This window comes from Oenanthe melanoleuca, chromosome 3 (assembly GCF_029582105.1).
Source record: "Oenanthe melanoleuca isolate GR-GAL-2019-014 chromosome 3, OMel1.0, whole genome shotgun sequence".
Taxonomy (NCBI): Eukaryota; Metazoa; Chordata; class Aves; order Passeriformes; family Muscicapidae; genus Oenanthe; species Oenanthe melanoleuca.
This window is the reverse complement of record NC_079336.1, coordinates 77,957,162-77,979,721: the sequence shown is the minus strand read 5'-3', so window position 1 is coordinate 77,979,721 and position 22,560 is coordinate 77,957,162. Positions and strand designations below refer to the sequence as shown.

General features: G+C 45.1%; 1 protein-coding gene across 4 annotated transcripts; it reads left to right on the top strand.

The window, feature by feature from the left end:
- The first annotated feature begins 988 nt into the window (after window positions 1-988).
- ZBTB18 (zinc finger and BTB domain containing 18) lies at window positions 989-8,497 on the top strand. Of its 4 annotated transcripts, XM_056488260.1 has the most exons (3): window positions 989-1,310; window positions 2,629-2,712; window positions 4,830-8,497. In XM_056488260.1, the coding sequence occupies exons 2-3, from the start codon at window positions 2,700-2,702 to the stop codon at window positions 6,410-6,412; spliced, it is 1,596 nt and encodes a 531-aa protein (XP_056344235.1). In that variant the 5' UTR covers window positions 989-1,310; window positions 2,629-2,699; the 3' UTR covers window positions 6,413-8,497. The 4 variants fall into 4 exon arrangements, with proteins under 4 accessions (XP_056344235.1, XP_056344236.1, XP_056344237.1 ...); XM_056488261.1 differs by lacking the exon at window positions 2,629-2,712; XM_056488262.1 differs by lacking the exons at window positions 989-1,310; window positions 2,629-2,712 and adding an exon at window positions 2,037-2,126.
- Window positions 8,498-22,560: the final 14,063 nt, after the last annotated feature.

Sequence of the window (22,560 nt, the reverse complement as noted above, 5' to 3'; positions counted from 1 at the left end):
GTGCCAATTGAGGAGAGAGGCTAGGACACAAACCACAGAATTACAAACATAAATATTTATTCTTGCATCTAAAGCGCCCCAGCCAAACTGGGCACACCCCTGAGATTTTGCTTTAGGAGTTTTACACAATGGTATGATATGAATCACCTAATTACTCACTGGTGCTTATTTCTAATTATCCAATCATAAATGTGGCAGGGCAAAGCTACTCTATTTTTGCACATCTTGCAGCAGCATCCTTGTGATTTCTGCTAATCCAGATGTTCCTGCATTCAACTTCTGCAAAGTTACCGAGCATCAGCAACTTGAGTTTCTCTCAGAGACAGATCCTTTGGCGAATTTTGGCGAAAAGTTTCATTAGATAAGCCAACTCTGTGTTCTTAGTAGGGGCAGATGACGCCTCTTGGAATACGCACTGTACATGTATACATACATAGCGCACATCTAACCATCCACAACGCACTAATAATGCTCTTGCCCCTGAGGACTGTATGGTCTCAGCACTATATAGCACGCTCTCCACGCCTGCCGGCCCCGCGGCGCCCAGCAGCGCCGGGATAGGGCTGCGGAGCACCCCGGGAAGCGGGAGCACCCCGGGAAGGCCGAGCACACCCCGGGAAGGCCGAGCACATCCCGGCCGCGCTCCCGCCGCTCCCGCGCGGGCCGCGCCGCACCTGCCGCCGTCCCGCCATGCACCGCGCCGCCGCGCCGCCGGCCCCGCCCCGCGCCGCTCGCCCCGCCCCGGGCCCTGCTCGGCCCCGCCCCCTTCCGCCTCGGCTCCCCGCCGGGTCACGCCCCCTCTGCCCGTCCGCGCGCCCCGATTGGCGGCGCCGCCGGCCTTCCCGGGCCGCCCTGGTCCAATCGGCGGCCGCCGCGGCCCGTCAGTCAGCGGCGGGGCGCCGCGGCGGTTGGCGGCGGCGGCGGCGCGGGCGGGCCGCGCTGTCAGTCAGGGAGCGGAGTCCGAAGTGGGGAGCGGGGAGGGAGGGGGCGAACATCTGTCTGCCGCAGCCGGGCCCGGCTGTGCCGCCGCCGCCGCCGCGCGAGCGCCCCGCACCCCCGCCCGCCCCCGGCCCCCGCCCGCCCCCGCGCCCCGCCGGTGCCATGGGGAGCCGCTGAGCGCGGGGCCCGCTTCGCTCCGCCGGCTGCCCCGCTCGCTCCTCAGCCGCCGGCAGGGGGGAGCCCGGGGGGGGCGGCGGCCAGCGGGCGCGGGGGGCGGGCGGGGGGCGAGGCGCGATCCCGGAGCGGCAAGTGAGCGAAGAGGAGCCGGCGGGCGGCGGCGGGAGCGCGGGGACTTCGGGCCGCCGCGCAGTGTGAGTCCCGCTGCCCCCATCCCCACACACCCGCCGCGCCGGGGCCGGGGCCGCTGCGGCCCCGCGGGGCGGGCGGAGTTGGCGGCGGGTCCGGCCGGGGGTGGGCGGAGGGGCGGGGGCAGCGCTCCCCGGGCGGCGGGACCGGCCGCCCCGGCGACGCTCCCGGTTACTTTTCTTTTGTTGCCGCCGTGACCCGGGGGCGGCTTTTCCTGCGCGCCGGGCAGCTGCTTCCTTCCCCGCGGGGCGGCTGCCGGCGCGCCCGGCCACGGCCCGGCCCCGGGCGGGGGCGGCGCTGCCCGCGGGACCGGGGCCCCGGACGGGAGCGTCGGGCCGGGGGGGGACACGCACAGCCCCGGCCAAAAGTTGCCGCCGCCCGGCGGGGATGGCGGGGCCGGGCCCGCCGGGAACTTGCCGCGCGCCGCCGCCGCCGGCTCCCCGCCCGTCCCGTGCCGTCCCGGGGGGCGGCGGGCTGTCCCCGCCCGGCGGCGGGCAGGTGACCCGCCCCGCTGGGTGCACGCGTGAGTGTCACCGGGGGGGCTCGGGGCTCCCGCTCGGGCGGGGGGGCCGCTCGCAGCCTGCGGGGCCGGGGACGCGCGTCCCGGGGCCGCCGCGGTCACAGAGCTGGGCAGCCCCGGCCCCCGCGGGGCAGGAGCGGCGTAGGAGCCGAGCCGAGCGCTCGCAGTAGTGCCCCGGCCGGGGGAGCTGCTCCGCGGCTCGGAAGGAGCCGGAGTTGGTGCGCGGTGTCACTTGCGCTGCCTTAAACGCTGGAACTGAAAGGACCGGCGGCGGAGCGGGGAGCTGTGAGGTGGTAAATAGGTCCGGTTAATTTCTGCTTTTAAATGAACCCCTGGGCTCAGTAAAGCCGAGCTGGTGTGGCTTTCGGGGGTAACCCCGTGGCTGGAGTACGCTGTCAGCACATAAAGCGGTCCTCCAAGTTGAGGCAGAAGTGTTGCTATGCTGCACATACAGTAGAGCCCCATATGTTTAGGATTTTCTTTTTTTTTTTTTTTTTCCTCCCTGTTAGAAAGTTTGAAAAAAAGAGACTTTGAAGTATTTTGTTTATACTAACAGAAGAGAAAAGTTCTCCTAAGAAAAAGCTGGTGGCAGGAGTGTAGAGGAGTAGCATATGGCATTAAAAGGAGCACAGCTGGAGGTAGCATTTCCATCTGAACATGATGTCAGAGCAGCTGACAGCCTGCCATCCCTCAGCCTTTTATTCTAACACACAGACAGGGAGTTAGTGTGTGCAGATCTGTGTGTGGAGAAGGTATCTCATTCCTCTCTAACATCATCTCCACTTTGCATCTGTCTCTCCTAGTCTGCTTTTTTTCCACCGATCTAACAGACCTGGAGCCAGCAAGACTCAGAGGAAAGGACTTAATCAGGTTTATGTGTACTAAAGGTAGGAGTAGCAATAGATTAGATACAGCATATTTCTGTTTTGGTGTGTTGTTTATTGAATTTTAGAAAAAAAAAATCACATTACTTTTCTAACCAAGTTTAGAGGTAATATATGAAATTGAGTATTAAATAGATAAGTGGAATTAGTCAAAAGGCTTGGGCTACAATTGGAGAGTATCAGTTCTTGGGCACGTTGTTAGCATTAACTTTAATGCATATTGTGGGAATATCTTGGTTTGGAAGAAGGAGAGAGCAAGTTCATCCTTAATTTCTGAGACCAAAACTGCAATGGATTTAGTGGCAAGCCTAAACAGAGTTTTGCTTTATGTTCTTGTCTTGCATCTTTTAAATTACTTTACAGGGGTTTTAGTGAAATATACAAGAGTGTGTGTTTTTACAAAAGGACCTTCCTGGATAAAATGTGTTTGTAAGGAAGTCTTTCGTTACATGGTTAAATATCCAGCAGCTCAGAAATGTAGTAGCATACAGCTGTAGTGCTTCTGAAAGATTGAAATCAGTTATGTGTTTAAAAACTTTTGTACCCGGGAGAATGGCTTGACTGGTTTCCTCTTTTCTTCCTTGCATGTAGCATTTGGAATCTTTTATTTAGTGTAACAATAATTATTTGAAGGAGTTTTTGTATTTGCGACTAATTTAGAACTTGTAGATTTGAGCTGCCTGAATTGGCCAGACAGCTGTAATCGCACTCCTCTATTCTTAATCTCTTTATCTGGGCAGCAGCTGCCATATGGCCACAGTCAGCTGGATCAGATGTTTATAAGCTTCCTTCTTCGTCCCTCTCTGTCCTTTCAGCCTCCTAATTTGATCACAGCTACCTTGTGAGCTGCCCTCCAATCTTTATTTTTAGCCCTCTTAAGGATTAGGATTGATGTTGGCTGTGGGGCACTTAAAGTGATTGTATTGTAAATCTTCATGCTTTACTCTAGCAATGGTATTTTACAGAATATAGTAGGGGTTGTGTTGTAAGTTTTAGTACATCTTGGTCTGCGAGGGAAGAGGGTTTTTCAATAATATCTGCCAGCCTGGAGAGTCACGATCTGCTTAGATGGTTTGGGAGACCATTGCTATCAATCACAGAAGAATAGATTAACATAGATTTTTAAAAGATTTTACTTTCCATTTGATTTTTGACATTTTTACTTCTTTTTTTAAGTTTATTTTGTCTTTATCATCAAGAAAGGCAAATTAAAAAAAAAACTTGGGTAAGAACAGTACTTGGGATACTCTTTTTAAACGTGGACACACGCTCACGTTGAATGGCTGAATGACTTTTTTTTTTTTTTTTTAAGCTTAGTGCTGCAAACTCTGCCTGGTGTGGGAGGGGAGGGAAATTTCTGTCCTTGTGCACTGGGGAAGTGGTGCTCGTTGGCGTTTTGGTTGTTAGCTTTCTTTTGTATATTCTGCATGTTGGCAAAAAATGTTCATGTTCTATTGTACAGTATGGAGAAGGTTTAAAACCTTTAAAAACCTGTACTTACTACAAGAAGAAAAACACATGAACTAAATTTGTAAAAATGTCCATTTTTACTGTTGATATAAATTGACGCACATAAATAATTTTTGTAGTTTATGAATGTTAGATCGTCAGATTTGAGTATATTAACATTTTTTTTGTGTGAGAACCTCTCCTCTTACTACAATTTGACTTTAAAAAGAAGGTGGATGATCTGGTATATTTTTTCTGCTGATTCTGTGATCTCTCAAACTTAGTGTTTAAAAAAAAAAAAAATTTTTTTTTTTTTTGGGCGGGGGGGTCTGCCCTCCTAGGAACTCAATCTGGAAGAAGTTCTCTAAAAAAAGGAAACCCAAACTTTTGAACAGATTTTATGAACAGCAGTGACACTTAAAAAAAAAAAATAGCAGATGTACCTATGCGCTCACTATACCGGCTTTTTTACCACAGAAAGGAAATCATAACTGTAGTGGTCAGTCAGGGAAAAAGTTGCCATCGTACATTTGTGTTAAATAATCTTTGCATGGTGTCAGTACCAGGATTCTGGCAATATAAATACTAGCTTTTTAGAGTGAAATTACTTGGATTTATAAGTTCTCTGATTCTGACCTACATTTAATTTTTAAAAATTTTGTTGCTTATAGGTTATGAAGACAGTATGGAGTTTCCTGACCACAGTAGACATTTGCTACAGTGTCTGAGTGAGCAGAGACATCAGGGTTTTCTTTGTGATTGCACTGTTCTGGTAGGAGATGCCCAGTTCCGAGCGCACAGAGCTGTACTGGCTTCATGCAGCATGTATTTCCACCTCTTTTACAAGGACCAGCTGGACAAAAGGGACATTGTTCATCTGAACAGCGACATTGTTACAGCCCCAGCTTTCGCTCTCCTGCTTGAATTCATGTACGAAGGAAAGCTCCAGTTCAAAGACTTGCCCATTGAAGACGTGCTAGCAGCTGCCAGTTATCTCCACATGTATGACATTGTCAAAGTCTGCAAAAAGAAGCTGAAAGAGAAAGCAACCACGGAGGCAGACAGTACAAAAAAGGAGGAAGACGCCTCAAGTTGTTCAGACAAAGTGGAGAGCCTCTCCGACGGCAGCAGCCACATGCCAGGAGACTTGCCCAGCGATGAAGACGACGGAGAAGATGAAAAATTGAACATCCTGCCTAGCAAAAGGGACTTGGCGGCTGAGCCTGGGAACATGTGGATGAGATTGCCCTCAGACTCAGCAGGCATTCCCCAGACTGGCGGAGAGGCAGAGACGCACACAGCAGCAGCTGGAAAAACAGTAGCCAGCCCCTGCAGCTCAACAGAGTCTTTGTCCCAGAGGTCTGTCACCTCCGTGAGGGATTCAGCAGATGTTGACTGCGTGCTGGACCTGTCTGTCAAGTCCAGCCTTTCAGGAGTTGAAAATTTGAACAGTTCTTATTTCTCTTCGCAGGACATGCTTAGAAACAGCCTGGTTCAGGTGAAGGTGGAGAAAGAGGCTTCCTGTGATGAGAGTGATGTTGGCACTAATGACTATGATATGGAACATAGCACTGTGAAGGAAAGTGTGAGCACTAATAACAGGGTACAGTACGAGCCGGCCCACCTGGCTCCGATGAGGGAAGATTCGGTCTTGAGGGAGCTAGATAGAGAGGACAAGGCAAGCGATGATGAAATGATAACTCCAGAGAATGAGAGAGTCCAGGTGGAAGGAAACATGGACAGCAGCTTGCTCCCTTACGTGTCAAACATACTTAGCCCCGCTGGCCAAATTTTCATGTGTCCTCTCTGCAACAAGGTCTTTCCTAGCCCCCACATCCTGCAAATTCATTTAAGCACGCACTTTCGAGAGCAGGACGGGATCCGCAGCAAGCCTGCTACCGATGTCAATGTCCCGACCTGCTCGTTGTGTGGTAAGACTTTTTCTTGCATGTACACCTTGAAACGTCATGAGAGGACTCATTCAGGTGAAAAGCCCTACACTTGCACCCAGTGTGGGAAGAGCTTCCAGTACTCCCACAACCTGAGCCGCCACGCAGTGGTTCACACGCGGGAGAAGCCTCATGCTTGTAAGTGGTGTGAGCGCAGGTTCACACAGTCCGGAGACCTTTACAGACACATTCGGAAGTTTCACTGTGAGTTGGTGAACTCATTGTCTGTCAAAAGCGAAGCACTGAGCTTACCTACTGTCAGAGACTGGACCTTAGAAGATAGCTCACAAGAACTTTGGAAATAAAATTTTTATATATATAAATAATATATATATAAATCTATATAGTTGTGGTACAGTCTAAAAGCAATCTTGTTTCCTTGAACTGAAAGTTTGGCTATTAGCTTGTTTTTGCACTTTAAGGCAGCATGAATATTTCACTAATTTAGCACTCCAGTAAAAATGAACTGTAGAGGTAATCCGACAAAGTAACTAATTGCGGAGCGTATTTTTCCCCCTTTTCGGAGTAGAAGCCAGCGGATACTTTACTTCTAAGGAATCTCCAATTCAAAAAATTTGGACGTGGCTTTATTCTCCCCAAAACACTGCGTTCTTTTAAACTCTTGATCTTTTTCCCCTCTTAAAATCTGAATGTAGAAATCCTCTCCCAATTTTGTCAGTTCCTTTACATTTCTATAATTGCATGAGTCCTTTCTAGCTGTTGGAAACCTGAATGCTTTTAGACCCAAATGGAAAATTTCTGAAATGCTGGATTATCTATTTTTAAACAAGCGGTTGACTTAAAACTTATTATGGCAACTTCTGGATTTCTGACAGTTCCCACTGGAAAAAAAAAACACAAAAAAACCAACACAAAAACATAAAACAAAAACCCTGAGAGTACACTGGGATCACTGGGACTCTGTCTTACGTGAAGGTTTGCTTGGGATGAAAAAGGATATTGCAGCTTCAGCAGTGATGAACTGTGTGTTTAAAAAATGTGAATTACTGTTATTGTATACTGTAATTGATTACATGGGCCGGGGGGAGGTATCAAAGAACTTGGCAGGTTGTGTTGATGCTCTTAGTTGAGTCTTGAAAAGTAAATATTAACGCTACAGAAATGCATGATTTTCAGTATATTTTTGTCTTTGTTTGCATTGTATAACTTTAACGAGTGAGTTGAAAATTATTTAATTTCCTTAGGAAAAAAACCTGACACCGTTGAAAATGCCAGTGTTATGAAGACGAGAAATGCACTGTTTTTATTTTATCTAATTTAAATTTACTTTCCCACTGTCTTTAAGTTGAGAAGAACTTAAGCTACGAGTTGCCGATCTAGCTACGTTAACAAGGAGAAAAAATTTGAATGTTTACAACCAGGCTTCGAGATTTGCATGTGCGGTGTGCATTTACTAACCCCAGACCCCTTCTAATTGCACAGACCCCACGCCAGCTCCAACTGAGGTGCGTCCATTTCCCCAGATGAGCATTTGTAGGATTCCTGCTGCACCACTCCACCACAATAGGTCGTTCTTTTTTTTTTTTTTTTTTTTTTTTTTTTTTTCCCGTTGAAAAGAGGCTGTGGACTGAAAAAAAAAAAAAAAAAAAAAAAAAAAAAGGCAAAAAAAGCCCCGGGCTGAAAGGCCTGGGCAGGCCTGAGTGACAGGGGGGGCCGGGGGGGCCGGGGAAGGACTATGCGTATCCAAGCAGCAGAGACTGCAGCCTGACGTGTGGTTTTAATGACCAACACGCAGGTCAAAAGCATTTTGCACAGTGTTTGTTTTCCTGTCTTGCACTTACAAATAAGGTCTATGGGAGTAGCATGGAAAACGTTTGCTGTTTTTTCCTTTTTTTTTTTTCCTTTTTTTTTTTCTCTGCTTTTGTTTAAAATTTGATCGCCTTAACTACTGTAAACATAGCCTATTTTTGTGCTTAAGATACTGAATGGAAAACTCCATTGTGTATTGCTGGACTGTTTTGGAAATATTTGGTCAAATGTGTGTTAATTTGGCTGTAATGGCATTTAAAACAAAAAAAAAGCTGTGAAAATGGCCTTGGAGCGTTATCTTTAGTTACTTGAATAGTTTCTAGGTTTAAAACTACATTCTTTTCTTAAGTTAGAAAAGACAATCAGTGTCTGAGGAAAATGGACTTTCTCTTGGATTTTTTTGTGGTCCTCGTGAGTGATTGCTTTTTTCCTTTCCTTAGTTTCACATTCTTCTTTTGTTCTAAAACTTAGACTGACATCTAGCTTTGACAATCATAGTATGTTTTATTTTCCTGAGGAGGGAATAACTTATAATGCTGTTTAGTTTTGTACTATTGGTGTGTTGGTGAATTTTTAAACTGTGTGCTAACTGCAATAAATTATATGAACTGAGAAATCAATTCCCTTGTCTTTTTTCCCTCTTTTAAATTATAGTTATGGAGTATTTTTTATATTGTGTAACTTTATTACTTTTGTACAGACTTCTATTGCTAACTGTGTATGGAATATGTTTTCAGTATGCTTTTGGGCACTTTGTTGCTACCATACATATTTACATCTCACTTAACATTTAAAAAAATTAAATGCTTGTGTTTTGAAAGCATTTCTCTGTGTGTAGCTCTCGATCATTCTGTAGAGGTATTTTTTAATAATAATTATTTTTAACTTCCCCAAAGACTTTTACAGAAGCAAACTATTGAATTCAGAAATTTTGTTGCCATGCAAATATCTGTGCAGGCACGCAATTCCCTTTGTAGGCTTAATTTCACTCCAAGGAGCTCTCTTGGGCTCACTCTCTTGATATATCGGTCTCTATGAGAACAGCAGAGCAGAAGGCAACAACTTAATCTGAAGCATTGGCCGGGTACTGACTGATTGTCAGTGTTACAGTAGGCAGTCAAAATGTCCAAACGACTGGTAACACATCAAAGCTGTCTGGACTACACAGGAAAATTGAAATAATCCTAAATCTTTCGGGTATTTCAATATAATAGACTAAATGTTTCTTTAAAAAAAAAAAAATAATAAGCTTAGTTAAACCTTTGAAAAAGACCTGGTTTAGATGCTTGTTGCAGGATATACCCAGAATTCTTGTTTGAGGCTGCTCTATCCTAGGAACGAGACCAGCAGTGTGGAGCCCAATGGGAATACAAAAGTAGAGCTAAATTAGAAGGCTGGAACAGAGACAGCAGGGCCAATTTGACAGGGGGAAAAATACCTTAATTTAAACATTTCATTACACTTATCATCTGCCTAAGTACAGCTCAAGTTGTGCAGTGACCAAATGAATCTCGGTGCCTAAGCTATTCTGCTTATCCTCCCACGTTGGCAGTAATTTGTATGTAGCCAAAATGTTCTTTTTCACTGTTTTATTCTTTATAACAATTTTCAATCATCATTTGCTGTGTTTGCGGTGTGGGTTTTTTGTGTTATTAGAGATATTTTGAAAACATTTCCTTCTGTCAATGTTAGCATCTCCGGTCGCGTAGAATTCTCTGTTTTCTAGCAGCAGACCTTTTCTGTAGGCTTTCATATGGTAGAATATTATGTGTAGTTAAGATGGTTTTAAGTATCGTCAAGACTGAAAGGCAGCTAATACTGCAGTGCTGAAATCTGTGCAGCTGATGAGCTTTGGCTGTGGCTCCAGGCAGATTCACCATTTGTTCTCCAGCATTAAGATTTTCAAGGATTGTAGATTCCCAAATAAAACTAGACTTAGAAGAAGTCCTTCTTCAGAAGGGAACGGAAAACAAAACGGAGCTGTTAGCGACAAAATAATTGAAAATATTCTTTATGCTTTGTGGTTTATCTAGAGATGGTTTGTATGTGTGCAGCACACACTTGTGGCCGTCAAAGAGTTTCTTCAATGAAAAGATGAAGCATACCCCCGTGTGTTGCTTCTCTCCAATGTGTAATGTACTGACTTACCTAAGTAGCTGTAGCATTTTTCTTCTGTCTTCCTTTTTTTTTTTTTTTTTTTTTTTTTTTTTTTTTAATACAGTCCCTTGTTAATGAAGCATGAATAAGCATTTTATTTGACTTGAGGACATTGTGGTAACAAAATCCTCAGCGTTTGTGTTACCATGATGGTTGAAGGCAAGGCGCGGGAATGGAAGCTACGCTCTAAACTTCATGGGTTCAAACAACTTTCTCTGACCGGTGATAGTCATCACTTTTAACTGTGAGTACTTCTAGACTGACTCACAGGGAAAATACTAAATATATCATTTGGCTGGTTTTCTTTTAATCACTGCCTATAACAGCTTCTATTCTTTCAGTTACAAATGTTTTCTCTAAACTGAAGCCTAGGGGTTTGGTGGGACAGAGACTTTTGAATCAGGCACAGCATTTCTACAGACCATCTACTTACTGAGATCTGTGTGTATTAGGTGCAATTTGAAAAACTTGGTAGGCGTTTTAAAACAAAACTTTCTGGCCAAGGAAGGGAAGGGAAGGGCTCCTCATTGTTTTTCCTGCTCTCCTGCCTTAGGGTAAAAATGAGCGCCAAACAATTGCATGTACTTCTGTTGACCCCAAATGAAGCCAGTATATTCCCTCCAAACTTGCATTACTTTTTTGGAAGCCTCAATAAAATTTAAAGTTAATTTGCAAAGCTCCAGATTCCCTTTGGCCCCATGCTGGCTCACCTGCTCGGGCAGGGTACTGCTGTTCTCGCTCCCTGCAACAGCGTAACTCTGCTCTCCTACAGATAACAGAGCAAGTGATTTGTTGGACTGACTGCCTCCTGCCTCCCCTAGCTGAATCTGTAAAAATCAAATGCTCTAACTTTTTAATTGATTCCTAATAAGCAACTTCAAAAATAAATTTTTCCAGTCTTCTCAAAAATGAAACCCTGAGCCCCCTGTTCTATGATCAGTGATGCTGCAGCAATTTGTAGCTGAGACAAATTTGCAAGGGGAGAAAATTTCTACCTGCTCCCTCCCCTCACTTTGAAGCAATGCAAATGCCTTCAGAATGAAGGTGAAATACATTTCAATCCTGGAAAATATACCCCAAAATTAGAAAACTGATGCTAAAATGTTGTCGTCTAATTCTCGGTGGCCAGGTTCTCAAACTTGTACTTTATAAACACTCTGTCCATGTGATTTCCAAATTGAAATATATGGACTTTTATTAAAGAAATCTAACCAAAGCATTAAGGTTTCCTTACTGGCACAGTAAATATGAATTTTAACAGAGCTGTATGAGTGTTTTTGACCTGAAGATGGAAATGTTCTCTTTCACTGGTAAATGTGGACAGACAGAAGAAGAGTCCTGATTCTTGAAATCTACAGTCAGCAGCTCCTGCTAGTGTGACAAAATTCAGCTAAACCTGTGAATGGGTCTTACCAAAGAGAAAAGGTCCTTTTTGTTCTCAGAGGCTAGAAAGGAAGTATTACTTTCAACCAGTTGTCAAACTGGAATGCTCTTGGTGCAAATAACCGGCCGCTTAGGCAGCGCTGCCGGAGCAGGAGAGGGGTGAGCCTTCTGCACAGCCAGGCAGCGGGAAAGCCAAAGGTGCTACAGGCTGGACTCTGGCAGGGACAGCAAATGCTGCAAAAGGTTTCCAGTAACAGAGGTGTTTGCAAAAAAAAAAGCAAAAAAAAAAAACAAAAACAAAAACAACCAAATATATTTCTTGTTTTTAAAAATAATCCATGCTTTATCTGGAGTATTTCTCTTGGACCTTCTTGGGTTACTCAATTTTTCCCACTCACTGAACTAGTTTAAGTTGTCTGCTTATTATCCTCAAGTTCATTTTAATTCAGTTTCTTGCTTTCAGGCTTGTTTTCCTACTGTAGCTCCACAAATACACCGTCATCTTCGTGCAGAATGGACACAATTTTCATTCTTGATAACTCCTTAACATGATTTGTGGCAGGGGACATGAGTGCTCAATCCAGTGGGAAACTGTCCCCTCACTGGGACCCACTTTATGCCTCTCCTGTACCACAGCTGTTACCAAATCTTCCTTTCTTTTAGAGACATTACAGCCTGGCTTTAGCGAGATTTTGCTTGGGGCTGCAAAGGAAAAGGAAGGTATGCAGTCTAGCCTCGGAACTGAAATTGTGTGATTGGGTATTTTAGGGATTGCAGGAAACAAGTAAATGTTTGAATGCAAAATACAGCTGGCAAATATTTTTTAAGACATTTTAGTGTGCACCGTTCTTAAACTCAGTGTTGTGCTTTAAAATGCGTATTGTGTATGAACATATGTGTGTGCATGTGAGGAAGCAGTTAAAAATAACTTGCTAATTTTTTATTTAGGTGTGCATCAAAACCATAGCCTGAGCAATTCCTTAAAGATCTTTAGAAGATGTGTTTAGTGTTCGTACGCAGCAGCCAACACGACGTGGTCTTGTGCAACCTTGCTTGTGATTCCTGCACTTACCAAGTGCTAATCTGAGCACCAAGAAGGATTTTTTTATGCCACGTCCAGAACATGCCAGATAGGGATTTACACAGCACATCCCCAGCCATAACAACCTAGTGCATGAAACCCAGCTTTAAATTAGTAAAATATTTAAAGAGCGAGTTACATGTACATCATGACTCCCGAAAGGATTTAACTGGTAAAGCAATATGTTACTGCCTCAGTACTATAGGAGGTATATTAAAAGGCTTAACTGTCTCAAAACAGCTCCACGGCATGGTATACACTGTATCTGGATGTAAATCCAGATAGGGATTTAAATATTTCTTTCACAACTTTCCCAAAATATAAAGTTTGGTTAAGTCTTATTTATATCTATTAAGAAAATAAAAACTAGTCTCCATGCTGTATTTTATGCTTTTGTCAAATAGTCTTCAATTTTAGCAATAAAGCTACTTTTTTTAAACTTTTGGATGTGTTCCCAATATACATTTTGCAATTTTTTTTACAATTTTAAAAATGTACTTTATCTATAAATAAAACTCCTTGAAACTGATAGAGGTTTATCATACAAGATATAATTTATTTTCAACTACATTTGCCATGTATCCACACTTAGTTAGGATTCATGTTGAGATAATTTTGGAAATTCATACCAAGATAAAAAATATAGTTAAAATCTTAATGAAACATATTCTGTCTTCATAGGCTATAGCTACCAGGTCTTAATTTTCTGTAGCTTATTCTCTCTTTTTTGAAGTAGTTTGACTGGCACCATGTATCCAGAATATGATTTCTGTTCATAGATGATTTTCAGGCTTAAATACATGACAGCTTGAAAACACTATAAATACCAGGATTTCATTATTTTCAAATGACTGAGTGACTTTTAAGAAAAATCTGTGGTTTAACGAGCTGAGACTAACTAGGCAATTCTCAATTTTTGGAGAAATGAAGAGTTGTACATCTCTGTATTAATTATGAGGATATAATTTAATGAACACAGGAACACTGGGCTCCCTGTTGACAGACCAACATACCTCTGCAAGTGTTGGGTAACTCATTGCAACATACTTCTGAGGTTTTCTCAAGACTGCTACTCAATACTTAATAGGAAATGCTCTGAAACACAAGATAAACCCAGAGTTGTGTTTTGCCCAATTAATTGTGATAAACTATTTTCCATTACTTATCGGAAAATGCTTTAAAAACAAAACTTTTTAAAAAGTGAGGAAACAAATGATATATAGCAGTATTTCACTCAGGAAATTTGTAATTCTTAGGCTAAATTTGAATCAAGAAACCCATGCATTTTAAAATCTCAGTGAAGAAACCTTTTATGCCCATAGCCAGTAGTTAAAAATGAGAGGAGATCAAGCTTTTTTCTTTTTCTTTTCTTTTTCCTTGAAGACTGCTAATTTTAATGCGTTCTATTATTCTCTCTAATCTATAACATGAAGTTTGCAGTGTGAAAGAAAAGGTGGGGTTCCTGCTGAGCAGAGCAAACCCAGCAGAGCCGTATCCACCTTGCAGCCTGAGGGTGTTGTGTCGGGGTGAGGCATGAGGCAGACACTGGGGTGGCTTGTGGGGCCGAGCCAGACAGGTCCCCGATCCCCCAGCAAGAAGGGCAGGGGTCAGCATCCTGTGGCAAACGGTGCCTTCATCCCCAAAGAGCAGCAGGTTCGTGGGCACGCTTCTGCCGGAGGGATTGAAAATGCCTCAAGCGTTGCTTCTGGGGAGATGCTGGATAACGCGGATTCAGACAAGGCATTAAAACAACTGTGCTCACGCTTTCTCAGCAGAGAATGGAGATGGGAGCGCTCCCTGCCTGCCCTGAGCCCGTGGATGTGCATTTCTCAGAAGTACTTGATGGTATAATCTGATTTTAAAGTGTTGTACTCTGAACTAGGAAAGCTGCTGGATGGTCTGGAGCTCGATACCTGGTGCTGTACTGCAATGCTATCTAAAAAGAAGGGTGACAAATGTAAGGGTCTGGTCCCTCAACCCTTCCTCGTGGAATGTGAGCCTGAGGGCGAGTGGAGGTGTTAAGATTCGGGACCTACCTGATGTGAGCCACATATGAGTCACCTTCAAGACAGTGAGTAGATGACTAGCACTCGTCCTAATGTTAGCCTTCTATTTTAGGTTGATGCTCTTCAAATTCAGGGCTCCCCCACATGAAAGCACGACCATTTAGTAGTTTAGGATTTTTTTTTGTTTTTTTTTTTTTTTTAAATCAAGAGCCTTTGATAGGTCCTACAGTTGTTCACAGCTGAGCTGGATCCTTTCAGTCCATAGCTGCCTGCATTAATGGCAGGCAAAATTTTGCTTTTGGAAATACCCAGCTACTTTGAGTAGCTATTGTTACTTCCAGAACAAAGTAGGAATATGTCTGGGGCACAAGAAAAATTATTAACAAAGACATCAGTTTACCATGTATTGGTAAAATTTAATATTGATGCTCACCTTTTGAAATAATCTTATCTCCTTTTATTTAGAAGAAGGAGGATGAGCCTGTACTTTGGACTGTGGTGAGAAGAGCAACATCTGTAAAGAATGGCTTTTTTTTTTTTTTTTTTTTTTTTTTTTTTTTTTTTTCAGAAGAAGGATAAGCACATTGTTAAAAGAATGAAGGAAATTACAGAAAAATGAGGTTTAAGGGAAAGCACATGTTGAAAGACAGAGCACATTAATCAGGCTATGGGAATGGGAGGTATAAAGACTGTTTTCTTCACCACTTTGATTCTTATTAAGGACAAAAGCATTATGAGGTTTTTTTCCTTTTTTTTTTTTTTATTCTGGCTCTTAGGAAGGAAGCAATATACCATGGCAAGTTTGGGAGCCTCACTCCTGGTGCAGTCCTGGAGGATGAAACATTTTTAATTCATCTCAAAGCCTTTTTTTTTTTTTTTTTTTTTTGAACAAAGAAAGGCAAATCTCCTCCTTGTAACTTTACAGATGTCAGAATCATGGTTTTGAAACCCACACTTGAAGTCTCATTGTTAGGGCAGTGCAAGACCCCATCCCTAGAGCAGAGGTCTCTGGCTTTCTCCTGCTCTCCTGCTGAATGGGGCACTGGGAGTGGGAAGTCCCTGGCCAATGTTGCATGGTGAAATGATGTGGCTAATTCAAAGCCACTGAGCTTATTGAAGAAGGATAAAAAAAGAAAACAACAAACCAAAAAAGAGAATAAAAGTCATCAGTGAAAGTCATGTTTTTCCTGAGGCTGGATGCAGGGTTTGGTGTCTCAGAGTGTTTTCATCACATCTTCTGTGCTACCTCTCCAGCCCCTTTGTGCACCATGTTTGATGCCTGATGTTAGGCTTGGCTCCGCGCCTTTCTGCTGTCTGCGGATCCGATTTGAACGCGTTCTCCCAGAGTTATTTGTTGCTAAGAGAAAACAATTTTCAAGTCCTCTGGAGAACACTGGAGGAGTATGGTTAAACAAAAGTTCATCCCTGGGTTCTGGGCAGAAATTAAGCTAATTATGGAAGTGTTTGTTCCATCCCAGATCCTTCTGAGATACTTGCTGGTCTTCAGTGGGCACTTGCTGCAACCCCTGGTTTATCTCTACGTTATTTATTTACAAAAAGAAGGAAAGGATAATGACTTCAGCTGTAGCATTTTTCCAGGTTATGTGCACACTCCTGACACTGCCCCGTTCCTTCCCGCCTCCCCAGCCTCATTTTCGCCGGGAGACCGCGTTGCCATCCCGGGCACATGCCGTGACGGAGGCTTTCTCCCGTTGTGCCGTGAGGAAGCGGGCTGTGAATTTCGGCAGTCGGCAGCGTGGCTGTGAGCGCGCAGCCTGGTGCCTGTCAAGCATCTTGTTAGCACAGCATCCACAAGAAAACTACTCTGAGAAATACAGCTGGGGGGTTGGAAATCACTGCAAAATCTCCCCCCCACCCTTTTTAAACGCAGCCCTTGTGCATGGCTGGTGGGGGGTGGTGAGGAGAAGGAGGGAACAGGGAGGGGAGTTCGCTCCTAAAATCCTGAAATTGGGGTTTGCTTTCCATCAGAGTCCCTTGGAAAGCGCTGCTGCCTGAGCTTGCAGCAGCCACACAGGGCAGTGCGGTCAGCAAGGCCAGGCAAGTCAGTGCAGAGGCTGGTGGCAGGTTCATGGCTCTGTCGCTCTCCTCGTGGGGAAGGAGAGGGAAGCACTCCTGGCCCCATGGGGTGGCAGCAGCGCAGGGAGGTCCCTTCATCGCCCCCTTCGCCAGCCTTTTGGTGAAGGGTGAGGATGCTGTGGCACCAGTGCAGGGTGGCCTGGCCCCCTGTGCAGCTGGGCTTGGCCGTATCACAGCTGCACAGTGCACATCACCGGGCCGTGTGCTGCTCCTGGATGAAGGCTCCCCCTCCACAGCCAGATCCAAACAACAGGTCCTACCCTACACTTTCATCAGAGTGAGGGACACAGTGGCCCTCCCCTTTTTGTTTACTTGGTTCTTGGGGCATACTCTAATATTTTGGAAACTCTTTCCTGATGATGGTCTCGGAGCAGTTTCAGTCTCCAGCAGTCCATCCTCCTGGGGCCTCGGCTTGGGCACATTTGTGAGCCAACCAACACCACAAAAACATCCGAGTGAGATCTATTTTTTCCTTCTCCTTTGTTGCTTAATGGATGACTCAACTTTCTTTTGTGACTGGATAGCTTTAATTTATAGTTTTTAGGCGAGCGATCGTTCCTCTCATTATTTTGGGTTAAATATTCTTATTTGTTGATTATTTAATAGTTTGTTTGGATAAAGATGGAAAAAAAAAAAAAGCAGCTTGGTGCCATAGACTGAGTCCAAAAGAAATTAACTGCTCTGCTGCACATATTGGAGCAGGGAGTTTGCGGAGAATGCAGCCCCGCTAATGGACTGGCAAACTGATAAAGGCTTTAAAGATTCCATATAACCCCACGCTGCCTCGTTTTATTAATTAACTCTCCTTGCTTTGTAGCAAGGTTGTCCTGGCTATGGAATAAATGAGTGAAAGGAATGGCCAGTATACATTAAACATCATTTTACGCTTAGCCTTGTGGAGAATTAGGGTTCGCGAGAGGTTTGGGGTGGAGTTTTTGTTTTCCAAATCTCCTTCCTCTGCTGAGGTTTTTCTCTGGGTTGGAGCGATGAATAAGGTGAGGGATTGCACCTGTGGCCCCTCAATGGCATCCCACAGTGATGGCAAAGGTGCGGCCTGGGGGCACAGGGACCTTAGAGCTCCCACGCCCGGGGGTCTGCACGCAACCCACGGGCAGAGGGACAAAGGGGGGCTGGGGGAGCAGGGAGTGGCTGCAGTTATCCTCCCGAGGGCAGGACAAGGAGCCACAAAAACGAGGCGCCGCTCGCGGCAGCGGTGAGCGATCGTTCGCAAACAGCGATTGACTTCTCAGTTCTGCGTCCTGGAGAACAGGCGCTGTTTTGATGGACTGCTTTATTTAATCACTGTTTGTCTGAAGAGAGGCTCCGCTAAGGCATTAAATATTTCCCTTAAATAAAGGTCATTGTGATTTAAGTTTTTTAATGATTCACTAAATATTAAAGCTGGTTTTTCTTCTGCTGCATTAATTTTCTAATATTCCCTCTGTGTGTTTTCTTTTACAGGACATTCAGATTATTGTAAAGCCTGTTAGCCAAAAAGGGGCAATAGATGAGACAAAAATTATTTATTTGTTCATTTCATTTAAACCACTGATTCGTGGGACAAAGTTCATTGATGCATCACACCATCCACTCTCTGTCTGGACCAACGCTGGGGTTTTTTGTGTGGTTTTTTCATGGTGTGTTTTTTTTTTTTTTCTAAAACATTACTTCTTGGCAAACTAGATATGCAAATGCCAGAATACACTAAAACCACATTTAATTGGACCCACTTGCCAACTTCTTGAACACAGCTTGGATTATTTCACTGGAGGCTGCTTCTGTTAAAAGATGGGGGAGGAGGAAGTGGCATATTGACAGGGCTTCAGATAATTTTTTTTCCACTAGAAGTACAACGATGCCATAAGCCAAGTTTGGAAGTATTTTACTATGTTTAATAATTATTATTATTAAAGGATATTGTAAACATATGCATTTAAGTGGAACGTAATGGGAATACAATCATGTCACTGATTTAGCTTTGGATTAATTTTCAACATTTTTTTTTGAGGGGTAACTGACTCCTGCAGTAACTGGAACCTGTGAAATGCTGGTTTCGAGAGCGGACGCGTATCCTTTTCCCTCACTAAATGAGCTGATTAACAATATTCATTCCTTTAGGAGATCTGTGAATTTTTCCTCTCTCACTAGCAACCAATTAAATACAAACCATCTAACAGGATTAAAATGACAAGGTTTACAGAGTTCCCACCAATTTCAAGTGTATGTATGGATGCATATGTTATACTCTGGTATTTCAAAGAGAAACAGAAACCTTAATAAATTATTGCCCCGATAGCACCGATTCTCTGAAAGTTGGCAGAGAGGGTTACAGTCTTTTTCCAGAGAGGGCCGCTTGCAGATGTGGGTGAGTTGTGGGGCACCGAAGAGCCGATTTGCTGGTGGTGGTGGCAGCCGGGAGCCTGGCTGAGGGCAGGCACAAACTGCGGGGGGCTCGGTGCGTATTCCCGTGCCGCGTATTGCCCCGCGGAGATGGGAGCGGCCCCGGGATGCTGCGGCCACCCTGCTCACAGCGATTTGATGGGTGCCCTTTTGGCCCAGGGAATCATTCCGCCTGGCGCACCCGGGCATGAAAGACGCTTTGTCTCCACCTTTATCCCCGCAGGAAGAAAAGCCTCGGTGCGGGCAGGCTGCTCCCCTGCCTACCGCGGTGGCTGGGCAGGGATGCTGCCAGCCTGCCTTGTGCCTGGCTCCTCGCGGTGACGGCAAAGCTCCCGGCTTTTCCCAGCCCGTGACCTACGGCAGCGCCTGCTCCCCTCCGGCGGGGTGCCCTGTCCCACCGGGATGGGACATGTGGCCAGGCCCTGGCACGGCACCAGGGGCTGAACCAACAGGACGAGCAAGGGAGTCCGAGCAAACAAACAAATATTTCTCGGTGCGTGCAAGTTGTCGGAGATGTTGGCTTTCAGTGTCAGCCTCAGCTTTTTCTGCAGCCGCCTCCCAGTCGAGGGTTTTGCACTTCTTTTTATTCCCATTTGCGATTTGGGGCAGCAGATTGGATGTGACGGGGTGAGGTGAGGACAGGAGCAGCGCGGTCCTCGCAGCACAGCACAGGGAGCATCGGGGGGGACCCACACCTGCCCCCATCTCCGTTAGCAAGCGCTACCTCTCCGAGCAAGGCTCGCTCCTGAGGCTAAAACATGGGTTTACTGTCTACGAGGGTTTGGGGGAAAAAAAATTAATCTCACATAATAGAGGCATTGCAATTAGGGAAGAGGCGTCACTTTAGATAATGAACATCTTTTTAAGGTACTTATGCAATCTGAAAAATCATAGCTGGGCTGGTTGTTCTTTAATCTTGCCATCTACCCAAAGCAAATTTGCAAAAGAGGGGTTTTATTGTCATTAGAGGAATTCTTTCAGCTATCAGAAGAGAGAACAATTTCTTTGTCATTAGCAAAATCCCTGGCTTTCTTTCAGCACATAAACAGTTTACACGATGCAGTTTTAAAATGTGCTTGTCTGTAAGCCTTCACAGGAGCCTGAATTGTGAACATTTCGGCGTTTGGATGTAAAATCTGGGATCTCAATTTAGCCTTCTGTAAATGCAAGGATGAAGGGCAAAGCACAGATCTGGGCATGAATTTTTAAATTAAGGGTATTCAGTTTCACAGTTTTAGGATGGCACCTATATGCAGTCGACAACCAAGATGTCTGAGCAGCTCACAGTCTGGAGTTTATTCTTAAATAGTCTGTGAGGCCTGGATTGCCTATTGTCCCCCGTGCATAAGGTTCGGAGATGCATTGGCCCAGGCTACGCCAGCAAAACTTCTCCATGCAAACCTGGCAAGCCACAGCAGAGGAAAGGGTTTGAAATAGTTTGTGTCCCTTGTCACAGCACCTCTGCTGATCACAGCATAATGGGGGCTGCATTTAGAGGGATATAACATTCCTCCCTTGGGTTAGATCATTGCACTCGGGGAACAGGGGGATTTTGAGGATGTCTGAGAAAAAGCTTTTGCCCGCTGCAGTGGGCTGTAACTGTGTTTGGGTGGTGGAACTGGGCTGGCAAGCCCTTGCTGGGGCACTCAGAGCCAAAGAGATCAAGTGATCATTCCATGCCTTGCGGGAAGCTGGTGCCAGAAAAGAGATTGCAGCACAGTCCCTTGCGTTGCCTCTCCGTGTCCCAAGCACTGAACCATCCCGTCTCTAGTCCTAGCTCTGTTTAAAAACAGTAAAGGGATGGTGTTGAACCAGAGCTTTGTGTTACAGTTCAGTGGTGCAGCTCCCCTAGAAAAGAGATCAAAATCTTTAAATACTATACAGATCAGCTGCCTGAACATAAAGATGAACCTAAGCCACTGACTGTGGCAATCTGCAGCCAGTAAAAGTGAAAGCAATTTATTTCAGTTAATAGAGACTTCTTTATCCTAAAAGAGCAACTGGGTTTCTATGATGGGGCTGCAGAACTGATGTGTGAGGAAGATTGAAATAGTTAGTACAAGCAAGATGTTGGGCCAAGACAAGCAGGAAATAAGCCCATAGATGTGCGAAATGTAAAAAGGGCCAACAGGTAGAAGGTCTTAATGATGTAATGATCCAAGGCATTTTTTACATCAAAGCAGCATGGAAGTCAAGGTGGGTTGCACTGTAGAATAGCTGGAAGATTAGCACATAGGAAACCTCCTAGGTTTGTATAGTTTTTGTCATATGCTGATCTGAACACTGGGGTCACAGGGAACAGACACTGATGAATGTGCAGGGAAGGAGCAACTCCTCAGGTTAGTGTTACAAGCAAAGGTGGTGAGATGTAACCTTTCTCAATGAATTGCATCATGAAAAAGATGTGACACTCAAGGGACACTCAGTATGGTGAGCAGGAATGTGCCACTGAAACGCCTCTGTGGCCCCAGTATGATCAATGTCTGATCATGGAACTGCATTATGTGTGGACACAGGCAAACTACACTTAGAGCAGTTCAACTTTTTCACCTGTGTATTACTCTGAATTGTGTCAGCAATAGCTGATTTTCAGCTGAGGATGTGACAGATGTGCTGACCTGCAGTGAATCTTGAGGGGCTGGAGGTGCCCCAGCTGGGGCAGAGCCTGAGCTCACAGCAGGATCTGGGCCCAGCTCTCCTCCCTGCAGGGAACCTGTGCTGGCTCTGCAGCACCCGTGGCTCTACAGCCCTGCTTGATGATTAAGCTGCTGTGACCAGCCAGGGAGGGGAGGCTGATGTGTTACCACAGTGTCAGAGATTGCAGGAGGGTTGAGGTTGGAAGGGGCCTCTGGAGGTCAGCTGGTCCAACCCCCTGCTCAAGCCGGGCTCTCCAGAGCAGTCTGCCCAGAACCAGGTCCAGATGGCTTTTGCATAACCCCAGTTGTGAACACCAAGCAAGAGAGATGCCACTTTGCTTGGCCAGTTTTTCAGAGCTCTGTTTGAGCGTGGGACCAGAAATGCCTTACCTGTAACTGCACTGGACATGGAGTTAGTGGACCCAGCACCAGCAGGGACACCACAGCTGCCCACCTCAGCATCTCCCACACAGGAGGCTCCCAGTGAGGGGCTACCAAGAGCTCTTCTAACACCACCAGGCAACTATTTTGCACTGCAGAAGTGTGATGTCTGTGAGGCTGAAGCAGCTTTGGAAACATCTGAAGGCAAAGCAGCTCTTGGATGTGAAGGTGGTATTTTGGAAGGGGCAGTGGCCAGTTTGCCTGCTTTTAAATGAGCTGTGATCAAGGGAAATGGCAAGACATTTCCATGCTGCAAACACATCAGTGTTTATCTTCTTCTAAAGAGCTGAACAAAGTTGCTGGTTTTAATAAACTTGAGTTTGAATCAAGCAAGAAAGCTTGAGGTCAAATCTTACTTTAAAGCAGTCCTAGCAATCTCTGATTAAGAGGTGGTCAGATAAAATTTGATAAGTCAAAATCTGATCCAGACTTTTTAAATGCAGGCAGATTTCAAAGGCTGGGTCATTACAGAACGTGAGATT